The sequence below is a fragment of the Neophocaena asiaeorientalis genome, unplaced genomic scaffold (assembly GCF_003031525.2).
Source record: "Neophocaena asiaeorientalis asiaeorientalis breed wild unplaced genomic scaffold, Neophocaena_asiaeorientalis_V1.1 scaffold606, whole genome shotgun sequence".
NCBI lineage: Eukaryota > Metazoa > Chordata > Mammalia > Artiodactyla > Phocoenidae > Neophocaena > Neophocaena asiaeorientalis.
Genome location: NW_020173687.1, coordinates 10,155,163 through 10,178,283, shown reverse-complemented (window position 1 = coordinate 10,178,283; position 23,121 = coordinate 10,155,163). Strand labels below are relative to the sequence as shown.

The 23,121-nt window shown below is 50.4% G+C and overlaps 1 protein-coding gene across 3 annotated transcripts in view; it reads right to left on the bottom strand.

Moving 5' to 3' along the window:
- The window catches only part of NFATC2 (nuclear factor of activated T cells 2), a 144,350-nt gene that overhangs the window by 3,820 nt on the left and 117,409 nt on the right, over positions 1-23,121 (bottom strand). For 2 of the 3 annotated variants that reach the window (XM_024750297.1, XM_024750300.1), the window contains exon 10: positions 9-997. In XM_024750297.1, coding sequence (XP_024606065.1) covers positions 942-997 — 56 coding nt within the window. In that variant the 3' untranslated portion in view covers positions 9-941. Of the gene's footprint in view, positions 1-8; positions 998-8,401; positions 8,490-23,121 lie in introns of all 3 variants that reach the window. The other variant, XM_024750299.1, reaches the window with a different exon arrangement.

The following is a 23,121-nucleotide window of genomic DNA, read 5'->3' as shown; positions in this document are numbered from 1 at the left end:
AAAAATACCTGCCCTTTTTTCTTCTTTTTTTTTTTTTTTGGTTGCTTTAGCCCTTCTGCCGTTCCTTCTCAAAATTCAATGCACCTGCTTGAGATTCTTCTCAACTACTGTACTTTCTGGAAAAGCACTTGGCCTGTTAGAGGAAAGAAAGCGGGAACATCAAAAAGCCGCGAAGCTTGTCCGGCTGCCGCGGATGCGTGCTCACCCGGCAGCCTGGGTGACCTCCTCTAGTCCGTGACCGCGTGCTGCAGGGGGGAAGGGCAGCTAGCCAAGAGGGCCCCCCTCCGCCCCCCGGCCAGCTTTTTGAAAGCGGAGAAGAAAAAAGTGTACACGTGTCATAACGCCGAGAAGCTTTAACAGGTGATCTTGTATGAGCCAGACTGTTTTTGATTCAGAAGCAGAACATTTAAAAATCAAGCTTGAGCTGTGGCCCATCCCTGGTGTGGATGGGCAATCCCTAGGGAAGATGGGCCGGCTTCTTTGTTTTTCTTCAGCCCAGTGACGTAAGCTGGGTCACGTTCCTTTGGTTGCTCTGTTGGAGAGCTCCTTTCCTTCAAAAGGTACAAGAGCTGTATCTGTGACCCAAAAAAGTGAAGGCAAGGGCTGGGGTTTAACTGCATCCCCATTTTCCGTCCCCCGAGTCCCCGGCTGCAGGCTCTCAGCTCTCAGGCGCATTCCAGCGGGTGGTCTGGTTCAGGATGTATTTGGGGTCAGCAGGCACTTAAGGTTTGGATGGGACACCTGAAAGTCAACCGAGACGCTCTTTGGGATTTAGAACAAGACTCAGAATGCACAGAGAGGAGGCGAGCTCCGGAATAGAGGGTTAGCTTTCGGCCGGTACATGGTCCCGTGCTCAGCCTCCGGGTGGGGTGGGTACCGGGGAGGACGGTGGGAGGCTCCGGCGTTAGCAATGCGGATGGTGTCTTGCTAATGGCTTTCTTCTACGTCTGATTTCGGGCAGGAGGTCCTGAAAACTCCTTCCTGATAATTTCATTAACTACGAAAGAAAAGAGAGAGAGTAAGTGCGAGTGAGAGGGCACCCAAAACAGGGATCAGGTTAGCTTTCTAGAACCTAATACAACCGGGCTGTTTTTTTTAAAACATGTTTTTGTCTTTGCAGTAATACATCTGACAATCTTTAACGTAAGAAATGCCTTCCCACATCACGCTTCTTCCTCACCCCCCGTGATGCTATTTTGTGGTATGGGTTTGTTAGTGAAAATTGCCCAAATGGTAACTTTTAAAAATTGCTGTGGCAGAAATGCAGCTGGGCCACAGGGCATGATTGAAGGAACACTTTCTCCTTCTCGTTATCGAATGCACTTGAGGTGCTCTACTGTATACCAGACTCTGTTATTACAACATCCAGAAAATAGCCACTCCATGACTCACAAAACTTACGACTCGCAAGGAGGGCCTTTAGCAAGAGAGTGGGTGGGACCACCACAAAGCCTAGCCATCAATGTAAACATAATCTTCATCCCTTTCAGCACAACACCCCCCCTTACCCCTCCTCACTAGTGAAGGATCACACTCTGAGTCTTCTCAAGTACCAAGTGTCCTCAAGGGGCTCTGGAGTGTTCCATTACCCCCTGCCCCAGAAAGCTGCATGGAATTTAGCAGGGAACCAAGAATGCAGTACCAGCCAGTGGCATCAAGGAGCTGGCTCTGCTCTCCCACTCTGGCCACTTATCTGAGGCCCCAGGTCCTGGGATCAAGGCAGTAAGCTCTTAGAATAGTGGCTCTTGCAAAAGGCTTCCTTCAATGTTCTTGGGGAAAAGCTGCCTTCAAAGGCTGCCCAGACACCAGGCAGGGGTGTGCACCTGCCCTAAAGTGTGTGTGTGCACTTTTGGTTTCACAGCTGGATTGTGTGGGCTGGGTCCGGGAGCAGAAGAGGAGGCAGGACCCCTCTGGGGTCCCATACAAGGGAGACGAATCTCCGCTCTCCTGGTGCTCGCACTAAGTTCCTCCCACAGCCACCGCCTCTGTTTTCTCATCTCAGCCTCATCCCCAAGCTACAGAGATGGAAGATGAACAGTGAGGGTGAACGGTCGATGGGCTCAGACTCCCTCCACCCTGAGCTTGCCTAGGTCCGGGGTGCTTTTCCCCGGAAAACCCCTGCATGGATGAGTCTGCAAGTCCCAGAATAAGCAGAGAGCAAAACCACGCTGCTCTGGAGCTGCATATGCTGGGTTTGACTCCTGGCTCCGTCACTAAACGGCCGTGTGACCTTACCCCTCCGTGCCTCGGCTTTCTCATTTGTAGAGTGAGAATCATCATCGTGTCCCTTTGGGGGCTGCTGTGAGGATGCTGGGCATTGATGTACATACAAGCTCCTAGCGGGAGGCCAGGTAACCAGTGTCATGTAGCTGTCAGCTGTGTGATGGGTAGTGATACCCCACGCTTTGTGTTGGACTCTAAACATCGTGCTTTACACCAGCGGGCTCTGTTTTGTGGCAGAAACTAATCAGGCGTCGCTCACTGTTCTTCAGATGTGTGCTGAAAGCAGGTGCGAGGGGCGCTCGAGAGTTCAGGTTCTAGAGCCGGGTGGCCGGGGCTGGAATCCCACCTCTGCTGCTTCCTTGCTCGCTGAACCTCACCCTAGTGATGTAACTGCTCTGTGCCTCAGTTTCCCCATCTGAAAACTGTGTATAAAAATATGACCTTCCTTCTACAGTTGTTGAGGAGCTTAGATGAGATGACACAGTGAGAAAATTATCACAGTCCCCCGCGTAGAGCAGATGTTGGTTCAGAGACTGGTATGGGCATATGTATATAGGTACGAGCACGTGACACAGTTCTGGATGTTAATGGATGAGAATGTATGTATCAGAGTAACAACCGGCTGCAAAGTGTGGGAGTGGATCCACTGATAGGAACTCCGGGGATGAATTCGTGTGTTCGGCTAGCCAGTTCTAACTGGGCCCTGACTGTGTAGCAGATACCAGCTGACTCCCGGAGCTGGAGGAAGCAGGACCCCTCGCCTCTGCAGCCTGGCCTCTGGGAAGTGTGCAGGGCTGGGCGGCCCGGGGGGCCCTCAGTGAGGACAGCCAGGCAGGAGTGAAAGCACGTGGCCAGGGGGGAGGCGGGGTCAGTGCGGCTTCACGCGAAGCTTTTCAAAGCCCGGATTCTGAAGGGTTTCCTGTTTTCTCAACCTAGGAAACGAGAGGAGTCAATCCTCAATGGAAACGTTCCACGGCCTCGGCTTTCTAAAAATAACTGCTGGGCAGAGCCACTGGCACCACCGCCCTCGCCAAAGGGTCGTTTCCCTTCTCGGAGCTCGGGGCCAGGTTAGGGGTTGGGTGGGAGACGGTCTAGCTTCCCCCTCCCTTTGGATGGAAACCACTCTGGCTTTCTGAAAGCCACAGTCGAATCTAGAAAACTCGGGGAACGCTCTGCATCGGACCCCTTCGCGGTCGGGGTACGGAGGCGGCCGGCCGCCCAGTCGGGCCCCAAAGCGAAGTCCACTCGCGCCCACTGCAACCTCTCTGGGGGAGAGGAACTTTTCTTTCTGAAACCTCAGAGCTTGTGCCCCTGGCTGTGGAGGGGGAGAAAGCTCTAGGGCAGAAGCGCCAGCTGGGGGGCGGCCACAGCAGTGCAGCCACATGGGTCTACAAACGTGGGCTCCAAGTTCCCCGAAAGGGTCTCTGCCCGATCCCCTCACCCCGACTCGAGAGGTCCCACCTCTGCAGCCTCGCGTCTTTGGGTGGAAGGGAAAAGGGGGCATCGTGCTGCCCTTTCTTTGAATCAACTTCCCGATGTCACCATGGAACCTCTCCCTGGGAAGGAAAGGTGGTCTGCCCGTTCAGCAGCCCTGTCACCTCCTCTCTGTCACACCTTTAGTCTCACTCTGGCCCCCTACGTGCTTAAGGTCTCCTTTATCCAAACACCCTGCTCTGGGCTTGTCTTGCCCCTAATCTGGTTCCCGCTGTGACCTCGCCTCCTACTGCCTCCCCCTTCCCCCTCCCCCCCTGCAGCGAACCACACTGGCTTCCGTTCTACGTGCTCCCCAGCCCGCACTCATGCCTCCAAGCCTCTGCCCTTGCTGGTCCCCTCGCCTCTTCTAATGCTTTTCTCCCTCACTTCTTTCGAGGCTCTGCTCAAACAGTCCCCTCGGCCCCAGGCCCTGGGGACAGTTGGCAGTGCCACGTGCTGCCACCCAGTTGTGCTTGGTCTCCTTATCTCCTTCATATACCGGTTCCTGGCAGTTCACTGTTCTAGTGCTTTAGTTTTCTTGTTCCCCCACCGTACCCCTGGCTTTTGAAGAGTGCCTTGGTACAGAGAAAGCTCTCAATAACATGTATTACTGAGAAAGCACAAGCTTAGCAAGGGACTAAGGAACCTCAGGTCACACTGTCTGCTCTGGGATTTGGCCCCAGGTCTGACTCTCAGGTCAGAGTGTTGAAACCCGCCCTTCCAGGTCACTGCCATCAGTACTTCATTCATCCGATAAATGTTTTGAGCATCTATCCTATGCCAATTTCTGCACCTCTTCTCCCACCTCTTCCCAAATCGGGCCCTGGGCAGTTCTCCAAATGGTTCCTCTCTTGCCCAAATCCTGCCTTCCCTCCTGCCCCCTTTCCTGAGTATCACCTTTTGCCCGGAAGCCTTCTCACATTCCTACATGGGGTCCTGACTCCCTCCAGAAGCAAACACTGAGTTCTCAAAATGCTTGCCCCCCTGTGCCATGTTATTTGAGTTGCTTGTATGCCCACTGTACCATGCATAGCAGCATGCATACAGCAGGTGCCTAATGCATGCATCTTAGCCCACCATGAGGACCCCACACCGTCAGCCTAGGTCACTTAGTTTAGGGAAGCTGATTTTTCTTTCTATTATCCAACTGACAAACGGGTTTTTGGTCTGTTGTTTGCCTGGAGCTTTTTCTCCACAGAAGAATGTAAGCCATTCACATTTCTTCAGGGGTAACAACGTGCCAGGTGCTGAACCAAGCACTGAGTTACTTCTCACACCAAACCTAGTCATGCCGTCGTCCTCGTTTTACAGATGGAGAAAGAGAGACAGGCAGTCACTTGGCACAGCAGGTGAAGGGGAGGGATCAGGATTTGAATCCATAGCCCCATTTTATTAACCTGTACATTATATGGCTCCACCATATAGGTAAAGAGATTGTGCTATGAGGTTTGCTAGCCATCACCTTTCTTCTGGGGCCCCGGAATCCTCAGCATCTTTTGTGTGTCAGGAAAAGGCCAGAGCAGCCTCTGCGAAGTTAAGGAGCAGACAAGGCTGTGTGCTGAGTGGCTAAGGTGGTCACTGAGCATCACTTTCTTGGAACGGAATTGAGGCCAGTGGTGTTCAGTCTGCCACAAGCACCCCTGACCTTTTGTTACCCTTACAGAGAGACACTGTGATGAAAACACAGATGTTGAACATGGCTACAGCCTCAGCGTGATTTCTAAGCCTGACACCTAAGGCTGAAACCAGAAAGAAAGAAAAGACAGACGCATGTAAGTATATAAAAATTATACATTTTTCTTTAAAACTCCAAAAAAGAAATCTGTAGTATATTCAGTATGACAAAGGTCATCCATATATAAAGAGGTGTTACAAATCAATAACAAGTCTAATAAAAAATGGCTACAGACATAAAGAGAGAATATACCAGGGGTCAATAAACTTTTTCTATAAAGGGCCAGATAAAAATATTTTCAGCTCTGTGAGCTATATGGCCCCTTACTCAACTCTGCTTTTTTTTTTAAACATGAAAGCAGCCACAGACAATATGTGAGCAAATGGGCATGGCTGTGTGCCAATAAAACTTTAACAAAACGGGCCAGGGGCCACATTTGGCCTGAGATATGGTTTGCCAGTCTCTAGTATATACGCCAATGGCAAAGAAGAAAAAGATAGCAAAGTGTGTTTTCTTCCCCTACTTTTCGGGGATGGCAATCCGGGGAAGCCAGTGCCTTTTACTATTGTTGTTCATCCAACAACTCTGGGTTGATTAGTGGTAAATTTCTTAAAACTGATTTCTGCTGGCATCCCACTTCTGCCCCAGGAATTTTCTGGTTCACCTGCGGGCCCGGACACCTGCGTGCTGACTTTTTTAGCTGAGCTCGGAGGTCCCCAAAGTTCAGTTTGCAGAAGAATGGCCACTCAGGGTTACACACAGAAGGCCACACAGATAGACTTGAGGTGCAATTTAAGACTTTCCAGGGAACTTTCTATAACTGCTGACTTTGGAACTTAATCCCTTGAGAAAGAAGCAACAGGAAAGAGAGGACAGGCCCCATCTTATTTCTCTCCCAAACCTCAAGCTTGTTTTCTGAAGTCTGGTTAGACTGTGTGAGGGCCCTCGAGAGCCTGGGGTCGGCCAGAGAGTCGCTCCTGAACCAGGGAGGCAGTGTTCTGGAGGCCAAAAGAAAGAATCTGAGAGTTAACACAGGCGCAAGTCCCACCCGCTGCCCTTCTCCTGCGCTACCTTGCCCTGGTCAGTCCTGGGACCTGTGCCGGGGCGGGAGGTGGCTAGACGCTAGGGTGGCTGAACCAGAAAGCATATGAAGTGTTCTCTGGATGCTTCTACATTCTGTCCTAACTGCTCTCAGGGAAAGCTACTCTGAAGGCCAAGAGTGAACTCCAGGGCTGAAACTCTGTGCCCTGAGCACCAGGCCTGTCTTCCCCACAAGCACGTGGGAAGGAGCTAAGAAGGAAAGGTGGCCGTTGGCCTTGGCGTCCCCTGTGACTTGGGTATCACACTGCTCTCACTTGCTAAGCGACTCCCCAGCCTTGTCTCCCCTCCCAGCCAACCCCACACGCTCTGGGGGCACTTGGGAACTGAAGAAGAGCTTTCTAAAAGGGTCAGGCTTCAGCGGCTCAGTGAAAAGGACAAAAACGCCTTGATAGGCCTGTAGCCCAAAGCTGTGGGTGGGGTCTGAAGCGTTACATGATGGTAAATCCCCTCTGAGGCCAGGCAGATCAGAGCCAGCTTGCCAGAGTTCACAGGCCCCTACAAGGTCAGAGCGTTGCCAAGTCCTAACATCAGGGAGGGACGAAGCGCACTAAAAAGGCCCTTTGACTAAGTGGCTGAGTCTCAGCGCTGATATTTCAGCTGCATTTTTGTCATCCTGATTCGCCGGATGCAAAGTTCTCGGGAGGGACTCTGGCTCCGGGTGGGTATCCAGCCAAGTTTCGCTGAATGTTACTGTTGCCTGTTGATGGTGGTGTCTGAGAGTCACTGGTGGGGAATGTGCCAGGGAAACCCTCCCCCTGCTAAGGTTCATGCTGCTGTTGGGAAGTTTTGGTACTTCTCCGCAGGCCCCACCCTCTGGGAAACCAGGTTTGGGACGTCAGCTCCCTCCGCTGTGTGTGCTAATGGACGTGAGAGCTGATGGTGGTTCTAACTGGGTTTTCAGAGTGAGCCATCAGTGTGGTGCTGCAGAAGACTCGGGGTCTGGCCTATGATGCAGCAAACCCACTTTCACCAACAGACAGACAATCCGAGAGCCAAGGCCCAGCAGGACATCAGGAGGCACGGAAGCCAGCAATACTGATGCTGGATGGTTCCTGGCAAGCGCTCACCACGTGCTGGGCACTGCACATGCTACCTGATTCCAATCATTGTGCAGAGAATTAAATAACAGCAGCGGCATCTAAACAGCTGAGGCACAGAAAGGTAAGGCGACATCCTCACTGTCCCACGTGGCCTCTCCACCCTGAGCCTCCGGCTCCCTGCACAGTTCTGCGCAGGCCCAGGACCCAAAGTCGATGGAGGGGATCTACAGCTAAGGCCAGGGGCCCCACTGAGCTCAGTGGGAAAACCACACCCAGCTCCAGCCCAGGTCCAGAGCCTGGTTTCACATCCAGAAAGTGCGGGGCAAGGGGACGGTTAACCCCTTCCAAAGTGCACAAGAAGGCCCCTGGCGGTTGCGGGAGTGTGGTGGAGCTTTGAGTTGATGAGATCAAGACTGGAAATTACCTAAGCACAGGGCACTTCCAGAGGTTCCTGACCCACCTGCCCCCTCTCTCGTTCCCCAATGCAGACTGCCCTGCCATTGACCGAGAGCCTTCCTTAACTGGAAACACCAAGCAAAGTGTACAAAACCAAAAGGGAGCTGGCTCGGAGCAGGAGCACAGCTGCCAAAGGCTGGAACCTGGCGCTGCTGCCTTCTCCCTGGAAGAGGGTGATGGGGCCACTGGGAGAGCATGCAGATCCCCAGAGCCTCATCGCCACCCCTACTCCCCTCCCCGACCAGAATCTCAGGTATGTCCCCTGGGGGTTCCCCCTCACAGAGCGGTGGGGTCTAGCCCTTAAGAGTAGGAAATGTTGGAAAATGAGAGAGGGCCTTCAGGTTGTAAAGTTTTCTCTTACTCAAAAAAATATTCAAGTTAAGGAAACACACAGCTGGAAAACAAAAGGAAAAAGGCAGAAGATATCAATTACCTTTAACTTTGATTTCTTGGATCAAAGATCACAGTCATTCTGTTTCATAATATGTTTTGTATCCAGCTAAGGTGTGTGTCTATCAGCTCTGAAAAAGATTTGCAAAACCATTTTTGAGAAGAAAAAAAAAAATCACCTTCGACCTCTTATGCTTCCAACTCATGCTAATATCATCCATTTAATGAGTAGCTCTTCACCCAGGGCCGCTGAGAACCCAGGATAGAACTCAACCCTCTGGCTGTAGTTTAAGCCCCAATTCTATATCGTCTTAACATTTGTGCCAGAATTAACCCCAAACCAGGGTAATAATCACTGAGATAGAATTAACCCCAAACCAGGGTAATAATCACTGAGATGAGGGCCTTTGTACAAAGAAATAGGGATCTCTGAACTCAAAGTTCATCAGCAAGATTATGGTGGTTTGGGTTGTTGTTGGTTGTTTTTTTTTTTTTAAAGCAAGACAAAATGGCTCAGTTGCTGGCATGTCATGCAGTTTCAAATCACGGCCAACTAAGGAGACAAAATAACACTGGCATCTGTGGAAGAGCACATCAGAAAATCAGAATTTCATGATGGAGCTACTCAAATGTAATTCTCCCTCATTTGACCCCTGCTTCCTTCTTACGAGTGATACAACCTCAGTGGGCATGCAAATTCATAAGACTGTACACTTTCTTCCTGTTTTTCTCTGGTTGGCAAGTTACTATTTTTATAGCCCCTGCCCAGTCCGAGCACTGAAGGCGCTTAGAAAGGAGACAGGAGCTATATAGTTAACAGGCATTCATTTTCTCTTCAATTTTAAATAATCCCTTTTCCTTTCTCAATCCCTTTTCAATGGCCAAAGTAGAAGGCCAGAGTCTGTTTTGAGTGCTTGAGGTAGAAATATTTTCTGGGATTAATTTCTTGCAGGGAGTAATCCCACCTTTTGCTAGATAGATGTTACTATACTTGCATCCTTAGGTAAACCAGAATAGTCTCTCAAAAGGCGTGAGCTCTCTGAACTCTCATCTTCAAGGCAGAGAACACTCAGTAATGAGATCTTTTCTGCAGTTCTTCAGTTGCAGGCCTAGACTCCCACATGTTGGGCTCCAATAGGGTTGGTTTGATTGGGACTGGATGGCGTTAGTCACAGGCTGCTGCCGCCCAGGACAAAATAACCACCCCTCAGTAGTGGCTCTGAACACAGTCTGGACCATGCATTTCAGGCCCTCTCTTGAAGCAAAAAGGCCCACTGGCAAATCCAGGTGCCCGTGGCCCGAAGGCAGTTCCCTCATCACACTCGCCTGTCTCTACTCCACACTGGCCGGTTCCAAACCCAAGAGCAGAGGATTGTCTGACCACTCCCTCAGGGCCTTAAAAAAAAAAAAGCCTCTATCCTGACAGTGGGCAAATAATTAATGTTTTCAGCCTGGACCTCACCCCTGAACTTCAGACTTAGATATCGAACTACCGGCCGGGCATCTCAAACTTAACACGGTCCAAACCAATCTCCTGATAGCCTCAATCATCACCGCCCTGCCCCCTGCCTCCCGCTCCACTCGTCCCATCATAGGAAACAGACACTCCCCATTTCCGGTTGTTCAGGTCAATCTTGGTCACAGCCCACATCCCCTCCATATGCAAATGCTTCTGGATTTACCCTCAAAATAACATCCAGAAACTAAGAGCCTCTATCACCTCACTGCACTGGAAAAAATAGTTCCAAGGTGCTAAAATAGTCAAGATGTTTGCACTTTATCCCTCTGTACGCATTCAAGTAGCACTTAGGGGGGACCAGGTGCCATGTACGTGTCCAAGGTCACACCCTTGGAGCAGCACCTTTGAATCGAGGCCGAACCCCAGGCACCCCGACTTTTAATAGTAGGGGCCGTTCACGGGGAAGCCCACGCCTGCTCACTTGTCAAGAGTTCAGAGAATTTATAAAGCATCAAACTGATAGGTTTGTCTGCAGACTTTTGAGGCGCAGTTTCCTGTTTAGTCATGAAGCAGACACTTTAATCGTCCATTTCCTGGTGGGAGGCAGGTACCAGGAGCCAGAGGAAGGGCATGTTTTAAATTCAACTAAGACCTTTACCCCACCCCGAGCCGCCCCGCTCTGTAGGGGGCTGTTCAGGTGCCCTATTTAATCCTCACAGCCATCTCTGGGGGTTGGGGCTATGATGCCCATTTCTCAGGTCAAGTTACTGAGGCAGAGAAAGATGGCGTGATCCTTCCAGGAACGGCCCCAGCTTGGTGGGTGCTAGTCCCAGGTCAGGGCTTCCACATGTGTAAGATCATCAAGCTCCCCTGGGGGCTGAGTTAAGATGCAGTTTTGCATCAGAAGGGCTCGACACAAAAGCGCTCTGTCAATACACCCGTGTAAGTCTCACGACCTCTCTCTGAGCCTCAGTTTCCCCACAAAACAGGGATCAGAATACCTCCCTGGAGAGACTGCTGTCAGGATTGAAGGAGATGATGTAGCTGGCTTACTCATGGACAGATGTTTACTAACTCTGCAATACGGGCCCGTAGAGAAGACGGAAGAATGAGAGAGAAGATGTGGAAGGAGACAGACCAGTCCAATCCAATCCTCTTCCACTAACCAAGAATACAATGCTGTTTCCCTACATGTTTAAAGAAGAAGTCTGTTCCGTTGATCAGCTGTTAGTAACGTGGAGGTAGACATCGAGAGAGAAGGCAGCATCTCGACTTACGATATGTTACCTAGGTGACACCTAGAAACACGCCCAAAGACAGAGAGGCCTCTGGTCCCAGAATCACTGCCCCATTGTTGTGGTCTTTTATGAGACTACCACTGAAGACCTATATAGTGATGGTACGTTTTTACAATCCTCGCATAAATCAGTGAATTGTCCTGCTAGTCTCATGGGTTAGGTGATGATTTAGGATCTGGATTGGAAATGGTTCACTGATTAATCAACATGAATAATTAAAACGAAAGTGCAAGCTGTCAACAGATAAAATACGAAAATACTCAATTTGTCACCGTGACAAATTCTACAACTAGCTTCCACCCTCCTGAGAGCACAGGCACATCTCTAAGTGGGATGGCATCAGAGGAGAAAACCTGTGTGCGTCTGCATCATAGGGGTTAGACTGGTCTAAGGTACGTTCAGTTTAATGGTTCTTTAATGAAAACACTGGGGTCCCTCCAGACCTGTGTAGAACGCGCTACCATCTTCTCCATCCTCCGCTTTTTCCATGATTACACGTCAACTTAACAAGCTAGGGAGAAACAACTCAGACATTCTCTAAGCTAAGCTGCCCTGCGAGGGAGGACGAGACAACTGTATGAACTCAGACCTGAGTTGAGCTGAGCTGCTCTGCCCGGTCCTTTTCTCCGATTCAGCAGAATTTCTTCCGACTACATGCAGCTAAGAGGCACCTCTCCTATCAAGCAACCACACGGCTTCTAAGGCAGCAACCACAGGCAGGAAAGCATTCTAAACAAACCACGGCTTGCCCCCTGGTCCTCCTGAAGCTTCCTCACGGCCTCGGCCCCAAAGCTCTGCTGAGAGGCATCAGCCACAAAGCAAGCGCTGCTGCCTTTCAGAAATCAGACAGAAGCAAAAAGAAAAGCACTTGTTACTACAGCCAGTTGAGATTTGGGAAAGAAACAGTGATCCAAACCCACAGTTCAGCTCAGCCTGCAACCACAAATGAGATGATAAAATAAATACCTAATTGTTTGGGAAGCCATCTTTCTCTTTGGAGGTTGGAGGAATTAACCAAACATTTCCGTGAAGACATTTGCGTTTCCTTAGCCTTGCGTATGCAGCAAGAACTGAAGGCGGGTCAGACACGCCAGGTGGGTTAAGGGGGGGAGCGTGGAGCAGGCAGAAACATCTCCATCCCGAGCTACTCTCCTCATGTCACGGGATCTCACAGAAGTTCCCCGAGGCCTTTGAGAAGAGGTCCAAAACCCCAGGCCCGCCTCAAGTGAACTTTCCTTCGAAAACCAGCACAGGCCCTGCTGCTCGCAACAGATTCGTGGGATGTTTATGGAATCTTCTAGCCTAGTCTGCACCTTATCCTTCCATAAATTCACCTTCCAGATCATTCTATGTCCTCCCATGTGTCACGACCAGCTCACAGCACGGCACCACCACCCCCCTCCCCACAACCAAGAAGGGTAACCGTACATACATCCACATGTTTCCAAAGCCCGACATAAGCCCACGTGCCGTAAGGAGGCAGCCCGACCCACTTCACGCTGCCATCAGTCTTAGGCATTTTGTCCTGTCTCCCTCTCAACTCCCTCAGCCCGGTCTGGTGTGAGAACTGACTGACCTGCAGACCGTCCCCACGTGCACTCAGCAAGCCCTAACTACAGGACCCACCTGATAGCCCGCCCGCACCAGCCTGCAGAGGGAGACAGAGGACGATGGTGCAGGGCCAGTGCCTGAGTGACAGCGAGATAAACCTGGGACCCCTGGGCTCCCCAGCCCACCCCTTTCCAGGCCCAAGAAGTCACTAGCTGCCTGGAAAGAAATTCCACCAGGTCCAAGCCGGGACCAGACCCAGTCCGAAATTTCTCTAAGTGAGATTCACAGGCCCAGGCCTGGCACAGATGGCCAACTCAAAGGCTGCCTGGAGTGACCAGCAAGGACTGTGTGTGTGTGTGTGTGTGTGTGTGACATTACACCAGGTGTCCCTAAGATACCTTAACTCTCCCAGGACATGCAGACAGAACCCTAACTCCTGATATACACCCCTCGATCAAACTTTCACCTGTACAGTCCTTGCTGTGGACTGAACTGTGTCCCGCAAATTGCCATGTTGAAGCCCTAACCCCCAGTGTGATGGTATTTGGAGGTGGGCCTTTGGGAGGTGATTTGGGTTAGATGAGACCATGAGGATGGGGCCCTCAGGATGGAATCAGTGCCCTGTAAGAAGACCAGAGAGCTTGTTTGCTCACTCATTGGGCCCACAGCGAGAAGGCATGCAGGCTCACCAGCACCTGATCATACGGGCACCCTGATTTCAGACTTCTGGCCTCCAGAACCATGAGAGGATAACTTCTGCTGTTTAAGCCACCCAGTCAGTGGAATTCTGTTACGGCGACCTGAGCGAAGACAGTCCTGTAAGCGCTGCTCTACCCAAGACCGTTCCTCTCTAATATCTCAAGGTGTGCTCACAGGGCAGGCATCTGCTGGCGAAGCAGCCGAGGTTCAGTGACTTGCCCAAGGCCACACTCCGAGGCAGGGTTTCAACAAGGAGCAGGAGCTGCTGTGGCCCCAGTGTCCTCCACACCCCTAAACACACACACACCTTCGTGCCATGTGGCTCTGTGCCGGCAAAGCCCCCCTCTCCCTGCTGTGCACCCAAATCCCACTTCTCTGCCGCCATCCAGCCTCAATTGCTGCCCGGGATCCTCTGGCCAACAGCCCCTTCTCCCTTCCCTGCCCTCCACTGACCTCACAGATTCAGCCTTTCTGTGTCTGGTAAGGTGGTAAGTGTCTGAGGGTGGTGGCCACAGATGGCCCAGTGCAGGGGCTGAGCACGGCAGTGAGGGGCTCACACCAGGGCAGAGCCACAGGGAAACACACAGGTGGGAGCCAGACTGCTGGGGTCCAAGTCCAGCCTGCCACGCCCTGCCATGGATTTGAGGCAAGCCCTGACCCCCTCTGAACCTGCCCTGCCAAAAATGGGCAATGACGGTTCTTAACAACTTTAGAGGGAATCAACTGAGTAGACACATGACAGGTGCTGTAAACAGCGTCCAACACGTTGTAAGTACCCCACATTCACTAACGGAATGTGAGTCAATCGTTTCACTTCTTGGGCCTCAGTTTCCTCATCTGTAAAATGGGAATAATAATGTGCATCCCAGAAAGGCGTCGGGCAGTGCATACAGTTGGAACGATGCCAGGTTAACAGAAAAAAGCCAGTTAGCAGCTGTTCCTGCTAACATTGTTAGTACCTATTAGTCCACCCCACAGAGAACATGTGGTTGACACACTGAATTGACTGGTGACCAGGCCACCTTCTTCCACCAAAGCACTTTCACCTTGGAAGCTATTTCTGAATTTTCAGAGTGGGTGGGTCTGAGGTCAGCCCGGCTCCTAGAGGTGCATTTTTACGTCCTGCCAAGGGGGGGCCCCCTCCCAGGCCACCCCACACCGTGCGCTGGCTGCACTGGGCTAGTGACACACACAACAGCCTCTGAGTCAGCAACGTTCTGCAAACCAGAGGCCTCCGGAAGCCAGCCCTGGCAGCAGGCCCGCACGGCCCCCAGCCACCGACATCTTACCAGCAAGACCTTGGGGCTTACGAGAAAAATGCCACACCTCGTCCCAAACGGTCCTCAGCTCTCAGGATGAGTAAACATGGCAGTTCTGAGGCTCCCGTTTCGAGTAAGAAGCCTAGGTGCTAACTGGGAGGAGGGCAGATCAGCTACAGCCAAGAAGGTGCCAAGCCCTGAGGGGTGGGAGGAGGTCCCCTGCCCTGAGCCAGCCTCCAGGGAGATGCGCTCACCCTGCTCTGGTCCAGCAACATGAGACAGGCCCCACCTCCCAGCACAGCTTCTTGGGGCCTTCATGCCAGCATCCACCCTCAGGCCCACCCTCCACTCAAATCAGACTTCACAATGCAGAACTCCAAATCCACGTGCAACACGACTCTATCGAGGCCGAGAGAGAGCGGTGCCTGAGCTGCTCCCCAGGCATTGACAGCGGAGCCTGGCCATTTGGAAAGACCTTGAGGGGAGGGGGTGGGCAGGTGGCCGCGTTCATCTCCACACTTTGTAAAGGACCGCGTGTGCACGGGCTGATGAAGGAACGCTTAGTGGCACCTTCTACGCAGGACCACAGCTTTCACATATGTCATCTCATTTATGGCCACCGACAGTTCTGTGGGCACACACCAGTGTTCACAGAAGCTCAGCATTAGCTGGATCAGGGTGAACCCCGCCTTTCCCTTGCACATGGTTACCATGGTGATGGATCCTGGTTTTGGGGCGGGCAGTTAGCATGGCTCAGGCTATAAGGACCCTGTATCTTGAACCTCAAGACATGGAAGCATCAACCCCTCATTGGGTTGTCATCACCCCATGAGGGCAGGGACCTCTTCTTTCATTCACTGCCATGACCCCAGCACCCAGGACAGAGCCCAGCACATAGTAGGTACTCAGTTAATTTTCCTGGAGAGATGGTTGAATGAATGAAACACAAACTCCGAATTGATTTGGATTTAACCAGAATTTGCCCAGTTGAGTCTGGTTTTTGACGGTCTCCAGGAGCTGGTCTGAAACTCTAGTAGGAAGGTTGCTGGCCAGCTGTTCTATTAGTTTTAGATGAAACGTCCTGATACATGTAGAATAATAATTACCATTATTTTATTAATTTATATAGCACTTTCTACAAAGCACTTCACATATATTTAATCCTCACAGTAATCCCACAGAGTAGGTATTAACTGTCCCCATTTTACAGATGATGAAACTGAGGCACAGAGAGATTAAGGAACATACCCAGCTTATCCAGCTACTAAGTCGCAGAGCCAGGATTCAAACCTACCCAGTCAGGCTCAAGCTATTGAAGACGGGAATTCTTTTGTAATTATCATCTGGCAGTCAGAATTTGCTTCCTTGAGTGCAACTCTGAACAAAGACTGGTCCTTGGGAGACCCCAACTTTTATCAGGGTTACCCAGTAGAAGTCACCCATATAGTATTCAAGGAAAAATGGGGGCGAGCTAACATATATGTTTGCTGTAGTTAATCTGGGGGATGAGATTTAAGAAGCAAAGAGTGACTTGGCCCCTTTGGGACCACGATGCCAAGCCCGGGGTACATATCTAAAAGGTGAGATGGTGCTAGATTTTCATAAGACTTAAAGTAGAGCCAAGGCCTGGGGTTCAGAGAGAGACGGCAGCTTCCCAGTTGTGACTGGAGCCACCCCAGCTTGCCTCTGTTGGCAGTATTCTCCTGCAGAAGAGGAAAGTTGAAGCTCACGCCTCACAAAACCACCAGCAAGCTGTGTTTCTAGATCTAAGGAAACCAAGCCTTCCCGTGGTGTCAATCTGATTCTGGCTTCGGGCTCTGATGGCATATAAGGCACCCTCTCTCCAAAGAAAGTATAACCATCTTAGCCTCCACAGTCAGGGGCCTATCTAATGGGGAAATCCAGGTTATCCCAGAAGGTGACAGAGGTGAGTGGCTGCCTCTACCTGCAACTATCCACAGCTGGACACCTGCTGGCTTTCTAGTCAGAATTGCATTTGGATGGACTTTCACCAGCCAGCACCAACCCACTGCTGGGACCCAGGGACCCCACTTGGCCTTGGGAAAGGCCATTCCTTTGAGATCAAAGAGTATGCATTTCTCTTCCTCACTCTCCTCTAGTCCCCCCAGCCTTCCTTCTACACTCTGAATGCGCCAAGTGTACTTCCACCCCAGGGCCTTTGCACTTGCTATTCCCTCTACCCAGGGTGCTCTTTCCTTCGATATTTGCAAGGCTCTATCAGCAAGATCTCTGCTCAAATGTCACCTCCTCTGGGATGCTTCCCTTATGGAACAGCAGGCCCCCTATGCCACACACCACTCTCTATTCCCCTCCACCCTGCTTTACCTTTTTCCATAGCACTTATTCTAGCTGGTGTTATCGGTTATGTTTAGACTGTGAGCTCAAAGAGGGCAGGAACTTTGAGCCTTTGTGTTCCCTTCAGTGTCCCCAGTGTTGACCTCATCATGGCCAAATGTGGGGTATTGTAACATCCGTCTCAGTAGAGCAGATTCCAAGAGAAATCATGCTTTGCTGTCATAAGGGAGAAGCCAGGGCTTCTGAGTTTTGGATCATGCTGTCCCCTGCCTGGCTCCTTATCTGACTAGTGAAATCCTGGCTCCAGAGTTCCACAAGGCCCACACCACCCACAGAGCACCTAGCACCGAGGGTGGTACACAGCTGGCGTATTAAACCATGCCGCAAATGGGCTTAAGACAAGACTGTGGAATCTGGAACCCTCAACCTTTGTTGTTTTCCACTCAATCCAACTTCAAGGAGGAGAAACTGTTTCTCCATTTGTCAACATCTCTATCCTGAGCCCATTTCATACGCCAACTGGGATGTGGCTAGAAATTGCCCATGAAAAGACCTTAGCAGGAGGCAGGTTTTAAGAGTAGCATATCCTCAGGAAACTGGAGACACTTAGAGATGGGTGGGTCAGCCTTTCCAACTATAGCCCTCTGTCATCTCAACCCTGAGGATGCATCCACTGAGGCCACTAAGCTTCGAGGGGGGCGGTGGGTTTAGGGACCACCATGATGAGCTTGTGAGATGCAGCCCAGCCCATGCCGCAGGGCTGGTGGCCAGAATGACAGCAAGCCCCTGTGAGAAGTGGCTCTAGCTTTACTTCCGTTATAAAAGATGACCTTGAGCAGGTTTTAGAAGGACCCCACAAACACTCAGTACTGTACAATGTCCATTTTCCCCCATTTGAGCCAAGGATTCAACGATCTAAAGTTGACACAAAGATTCAATGCCATGCTGTGGAGCCTGACAGGCTGACTCTCCAACGTGTCTGCAGAAAAGCAAAAGGACACTTCTGGGGAACAACAAGCTGGGGACTAAACCTGCCAGCAGTCCAGAATATCTACAAAGAGGCTGTAATTAAGAATTGGGGACAAACTCTCCTGTGGAACAAAGCCGAGAGAGCAGGAAGGGGCCTGCACTTACATGGAAACGATATTTACAACATGGATGGATTACAGGCCCGTGGGGAAAGGACAGACTTCTCAATAGATGGTCTTGGGGCCACTACTTATCCACACAGAAAACGATGAAATTAGAAATTTACTTCATTCTGGACACAAAAATCAAATCCAGGTGGATTACAAACTTAAGTGTGAAAGATAAAACTGTAACATGCTTGGAAGATGATACAGGAGAAGCTCTCTTTATGACATAGGGGTAGAAAGGGATTTCCTAAACCAGTTCTTCAGACTTGAGGAATCACTGGAGGACTCGTAAAAGCTCAGGTTGCTGGGCCCAACCCTAGCGTTTCTGATTCAGCAGCTCTGGGTGGGCGGGGCCTGAGAATCTGCATTTCTAACAAGCTTCCACGTGACACGCATGTTGCCAGTCCAATGACCCATTTTCAGTAGCACCGTCCCAAATGACATTCAAAAAGCTCATTAACCTTTCCAAAAATAAATTTAAGGACATTAAAAGTTTCTGTTCATTGAAAGATACCATCTCAACCACAGGAGTTTTGCAAACACTTTAGTAATCTTACAGTATCAAACGTTGGGAGGATGTAGAGCCATGTACTTACTTCTGTCTTGCTGGTGGGAGCATAAACTGGTACAACCGCTTTGGAAGACAATTTGGTATTGTCTACTGATGTGGCAGATGTGTACGCCCAATGACCAAGCAGTTCTACTTGTAAGTACAACCCGACAGAAATGCCTCTGTGTGCAGAGAAAGAACATTTTGGAAAGCACTGTTTGTACCACCATAGGGGAAAACACCTGGAAATGACCAAATGTCCACCATCAGCAGAAAGGATAAATGAGCTCTACGATGGACTATTACACGGCAGAGAAAAGGAAAGAATTACAGCTACAAAAATGACACCCTATGAATGCCAAGAACATAATGTTGAAGGAAGAAGCAAGTTGCGGAAAACTACTTCCAGAATGACTGCATTTATGTAAAGTTCACGAGCATGCAAAACTCAGTGTGTTGTTTAGAGAATCAAACAAGTGGTAAAACTATTTTTTTAAAAAAAGGAGAGTGACAAACACAAAATTGAGGATAGCAACCAGTCTAAGGTGGGAGGGAAGAAAATACACTCAAAATTCCATGCTCAGTCCAGGCGTGGAGCACCATGGCTGTGAACATTGCTGAACAGAGACAGACCCCAGACACCTCTGATGGAGGAACACACCACGTATGAGGGAGCCTCACTCAAAACATCAAACTCAATCTGATCCAGCCACTCATCTCACTACTGATGTACGGGAAATGCTGAGGACAAAGCAACGACTGATGGCACCTCGGGGCTGCAACCAGCAAAACCCAGCCTACATGCAAAGCACCTGGCTTCTTCAACGCAAAGATGGCAGAGGGGAAAAAGATAAAGGGGGCCTGCACAGATGAAAGAAATGGAAAATACATTTCAAACAACCACACTGTGTGGGCCTGCCTTGGATCCAGAGTCAAGACGAACCGTGGGAAAAAAATTAGGGCATTTATGAGGCAGCCGGAAATTTGAGCATTGAGTTTGATATTAAAGAATTATTTTAACACGCTACTATATATAAAGTAGATAAACAATAAGCGTTTACTGTATAGCACAGGGACCTATATTATTCACTATCTTGCAATAACCTATAATGGAAAAAATCTAAATAAGGAATATATATATATCTGTGTGTCATATATATATATATATATATATATATATATATATACACACACACACATATATATGTGTAATTAAATCACTTTGTCATATACCTGAAACTAATACAATATTGTAAACGAACTGTACTTCAATTTAAAAAAATTAGACCCCAAAAAAGAATTCGTTTCACTGTGAGAATGAAAATCAGAGAAAAATTTTTAACGAGTGCTCTTGTAGAGAAACATAACCGAAAGATTTGCAAATAAAAAATGATTTTAGAAGGCACAAGAGTGCAAAGGTAATGGTTATATTCTTTTTCTTTAAACTCGGGGTAGGCACACGGTATTTGTATTGTTATCATTTTTTATATCTCATGTGTTGTGTCCCCTGCATCGGCAGGCGGACTCTCAACCACTGCGCCATCAGGGAAGCCCTATCTTATGTATATTTAATGAAAGTCATTTGGCAGTTAAAGAAAGGAGGGAAGGAAAGAAGAAAGGGAGAGAGAAGGAGGGAGGGAGGGAGAAGGAAGGAAGGAAGGAGGTGGGGAAGGAAATGGAGGGAAGGTAGACAAACTGAGACAGACTACCTTGTGCCTACCACACAAGAACTCGGCTGGGGAACAACAGCAGGGTGCCCATGGGGACTGGGGGAGGGGGCCTTCTGGCATACTTGGGGCAGGAGAAGGTCACCTCCTCTGAGAGACCCTGTCCAGGGTCTCCTTTCACAGCACCTGTTTCTCTCCTTCATAGCATGTCTCACCATCTGAAATACGTTTCTCTGTTGTATTTATTATCCTTCTTCCCCGTGAGACTGTAAGATCCAAAGGGCAGGGACCGCCCCTCATTCACCCAGCACCTGCCAATTGACCTGGCTGGCCTCAGGTGTCAAGAAATCATGCTGCGTGGGGATTGACCACACAGTTGAATGGAATCCACAAGACGGTCTGTCTTGGTATGGATGGTAGGGGAGAAGGAACTGTAAACATAAGATGTTATCTTATGTTTACATAAGAATTATCCTATTACATAGGATAATTCCTATGGCACAAATCGGAAAGAAACGGTTTGATTCATTCAGGAAAAAAAAAAAAGAAATCGTGCGGGAGGCTGGCACGTTCTGAACACTTGCTCTGTGCCAGGTTCTGGTCTAAGAAATCTACATACATTAACCATTCAGTGTTCACAAGGCCCCCTGAGTACGTGGTATTATTATTATCCCCATTTTGCAGTCCAGTAAACCAAGACTCAGAGAGCTGAAGGGACTTGCTCAGAGTGACACAGCCAGCAGGTGGCCGAGCCAGGATTTAAATGCAGGCGGGATTCCAGGGCGCAAACTCGAAACCACTCTACCCTGCCTTCCTGCCTCGCCAAGAAACGTTGGTTTAATGGTAAAGACAGAAGCTTTTTGTTCAGACCTAAAATGATCAGAGTTAACCGTTGAAGTCCAAGGAGGACCTGATTGAGGCAACTTATATCTTCTGCTGCCCATTCTAGCTCTTGGGCTGTTCTTTTGCATGCCTGATTTTGGGCACGTGCGTGCAAACACATACATACACACACACACACACACACACACACACACACACTCACTCTACACATGGCCATATTACAAACCACGGTGCGAGTTAGCAAATCAATGCCCTTTGACTCGTTCCCTGCCTGGCACATAGTAGGTAGATACTCAGCAAAAGTGTGGAGTAGAACTGACTAAACTGCAAGACTTTGGGTTAGGATGCCAAACCTTGCGACACAGAAACTAGAGGTGGCAACCTCTGCATTTCTCCCTGAGAGACCCATCAGCATGAATGAGCCCCCGTGGGAATTGGAGGCACCCACAGGAGGGGGCCCTAACCTTATCAGTCACTCCTATTTCAGCAGGAATTGCTTTCAATGGATTGCTTTCCTTCCTCCCGGCCCCCAACACCAGCCCCACAGAGGGAACCCCGAACGCCTAGCAGCTCCCTCAGGACAGCAGTTGCCCCAGGGCTGTGATCTAGAGTTTGAATTTAGGAAACTCTTTCCAGGGTGATCCTGGCCACAGTCAGGTGGCAAGAGCCCACGGCAGGGTCCCCATGACCTGTGCTCTGACATCAAACAGCTACGGGACTGGGGTGGGAGATAGGGCCACTGCGAATGGGGCCAAAGACCTTCCCCAGAAACTTGCCCTTCATCGGAAAAGACAGGAAGCCAGCTTGTGGGGAGCAGGTACCCTCCTCTCTGAAAGGGGCCGGGGGTGAGCGGAAACAGGGAATTTCTGGGCTGAGCCATGAACTTCTCAGAAGCCTGGCAGCCTGGAAAACACACGGCTGGTTTCTGTTTTCTGCCCCCAGAAATGCCTGGAACCACAGCGGGAAGGAGGCCCCACTGGCCGGGAGAGCCCTGACCAGGCCTGGGATGCAAACACTACGCTGTTTACAGAGGGAAGCCCCGGGCCAGCTGAGATGCTCACTCCCGGGCGTCCCCGGCCGCCAGCTGGGCCCACAGGGATGCACCTTCGGGAGGAACAGGGGGCTGGAAGGCGGCAGCCGGAATCTGGGCGTGACAGCCAGCTGGGCTGCCTCTTGGCGTGAAAAGGGGGAGCGAGCTCGCGGGTCTCCCGGCAAAAGAAGCGCTTCTGAGTCCAAAGCCAGCCCAGGCCAAGCACAACAGGGTACCAAGGGGAATGGGAGGAGGGCAGATCGAAGCTGCACCGTCCCAGCTGAGAGCAGCTGCCCTGCTCTCCAGGCAGCCCTGGGTTGCACAATCGTTTCCATGGCACTTCGTTTTGCTGTCACAACAACCCCAGGATGGCCCGGGGCTGGGCAGGGCTGCCGGCTGGAAGCAAGAAATGGATTTTCTAGTAGGCCCAGCAGCCAGCACATTTTTGAAGGCCTGCCCCGGCCTGGTCTTCGGACTGTGCCTCTGGGGCTCAAGTCCACTGGGCAGTCTGAGGCCAGGAAAGCGTGGCATCGAGGGGCAGACCAGGGGCCCGCTGGAGCCTCCCCGCGCTGTTCCCTGTGCCCCCCTGACTGCCACCCCACAGAGAACCAGCAGGACATTCGAGGGCCCCGACACTGTTACTTTTGAAAACTCCAGGCTGGCCCTATGATGCCAAGCGAGTAAAATGCCCCCACTGCTCACAATAAATACAATTTAAATATTGCTGTAAAGGTTGAAGGTGACTGGCTGATATCTTATGTTTACAGGCAGTTCACTGAACATTTGTCACTTCAATTCTGTGCTTCTCTTTTCGGATGGAGTTTATTCCTCCACTCCAACCCCCTAAGTCTCTCAAACTTTTCTTCAGGCCTTTTGAAAAGCTCACAGCCCTTGCTTCCAAAGCTGTTGTGAGGCCTGATTCTAGGACCAGGACACAGGTCATCTCCCTAGGTTT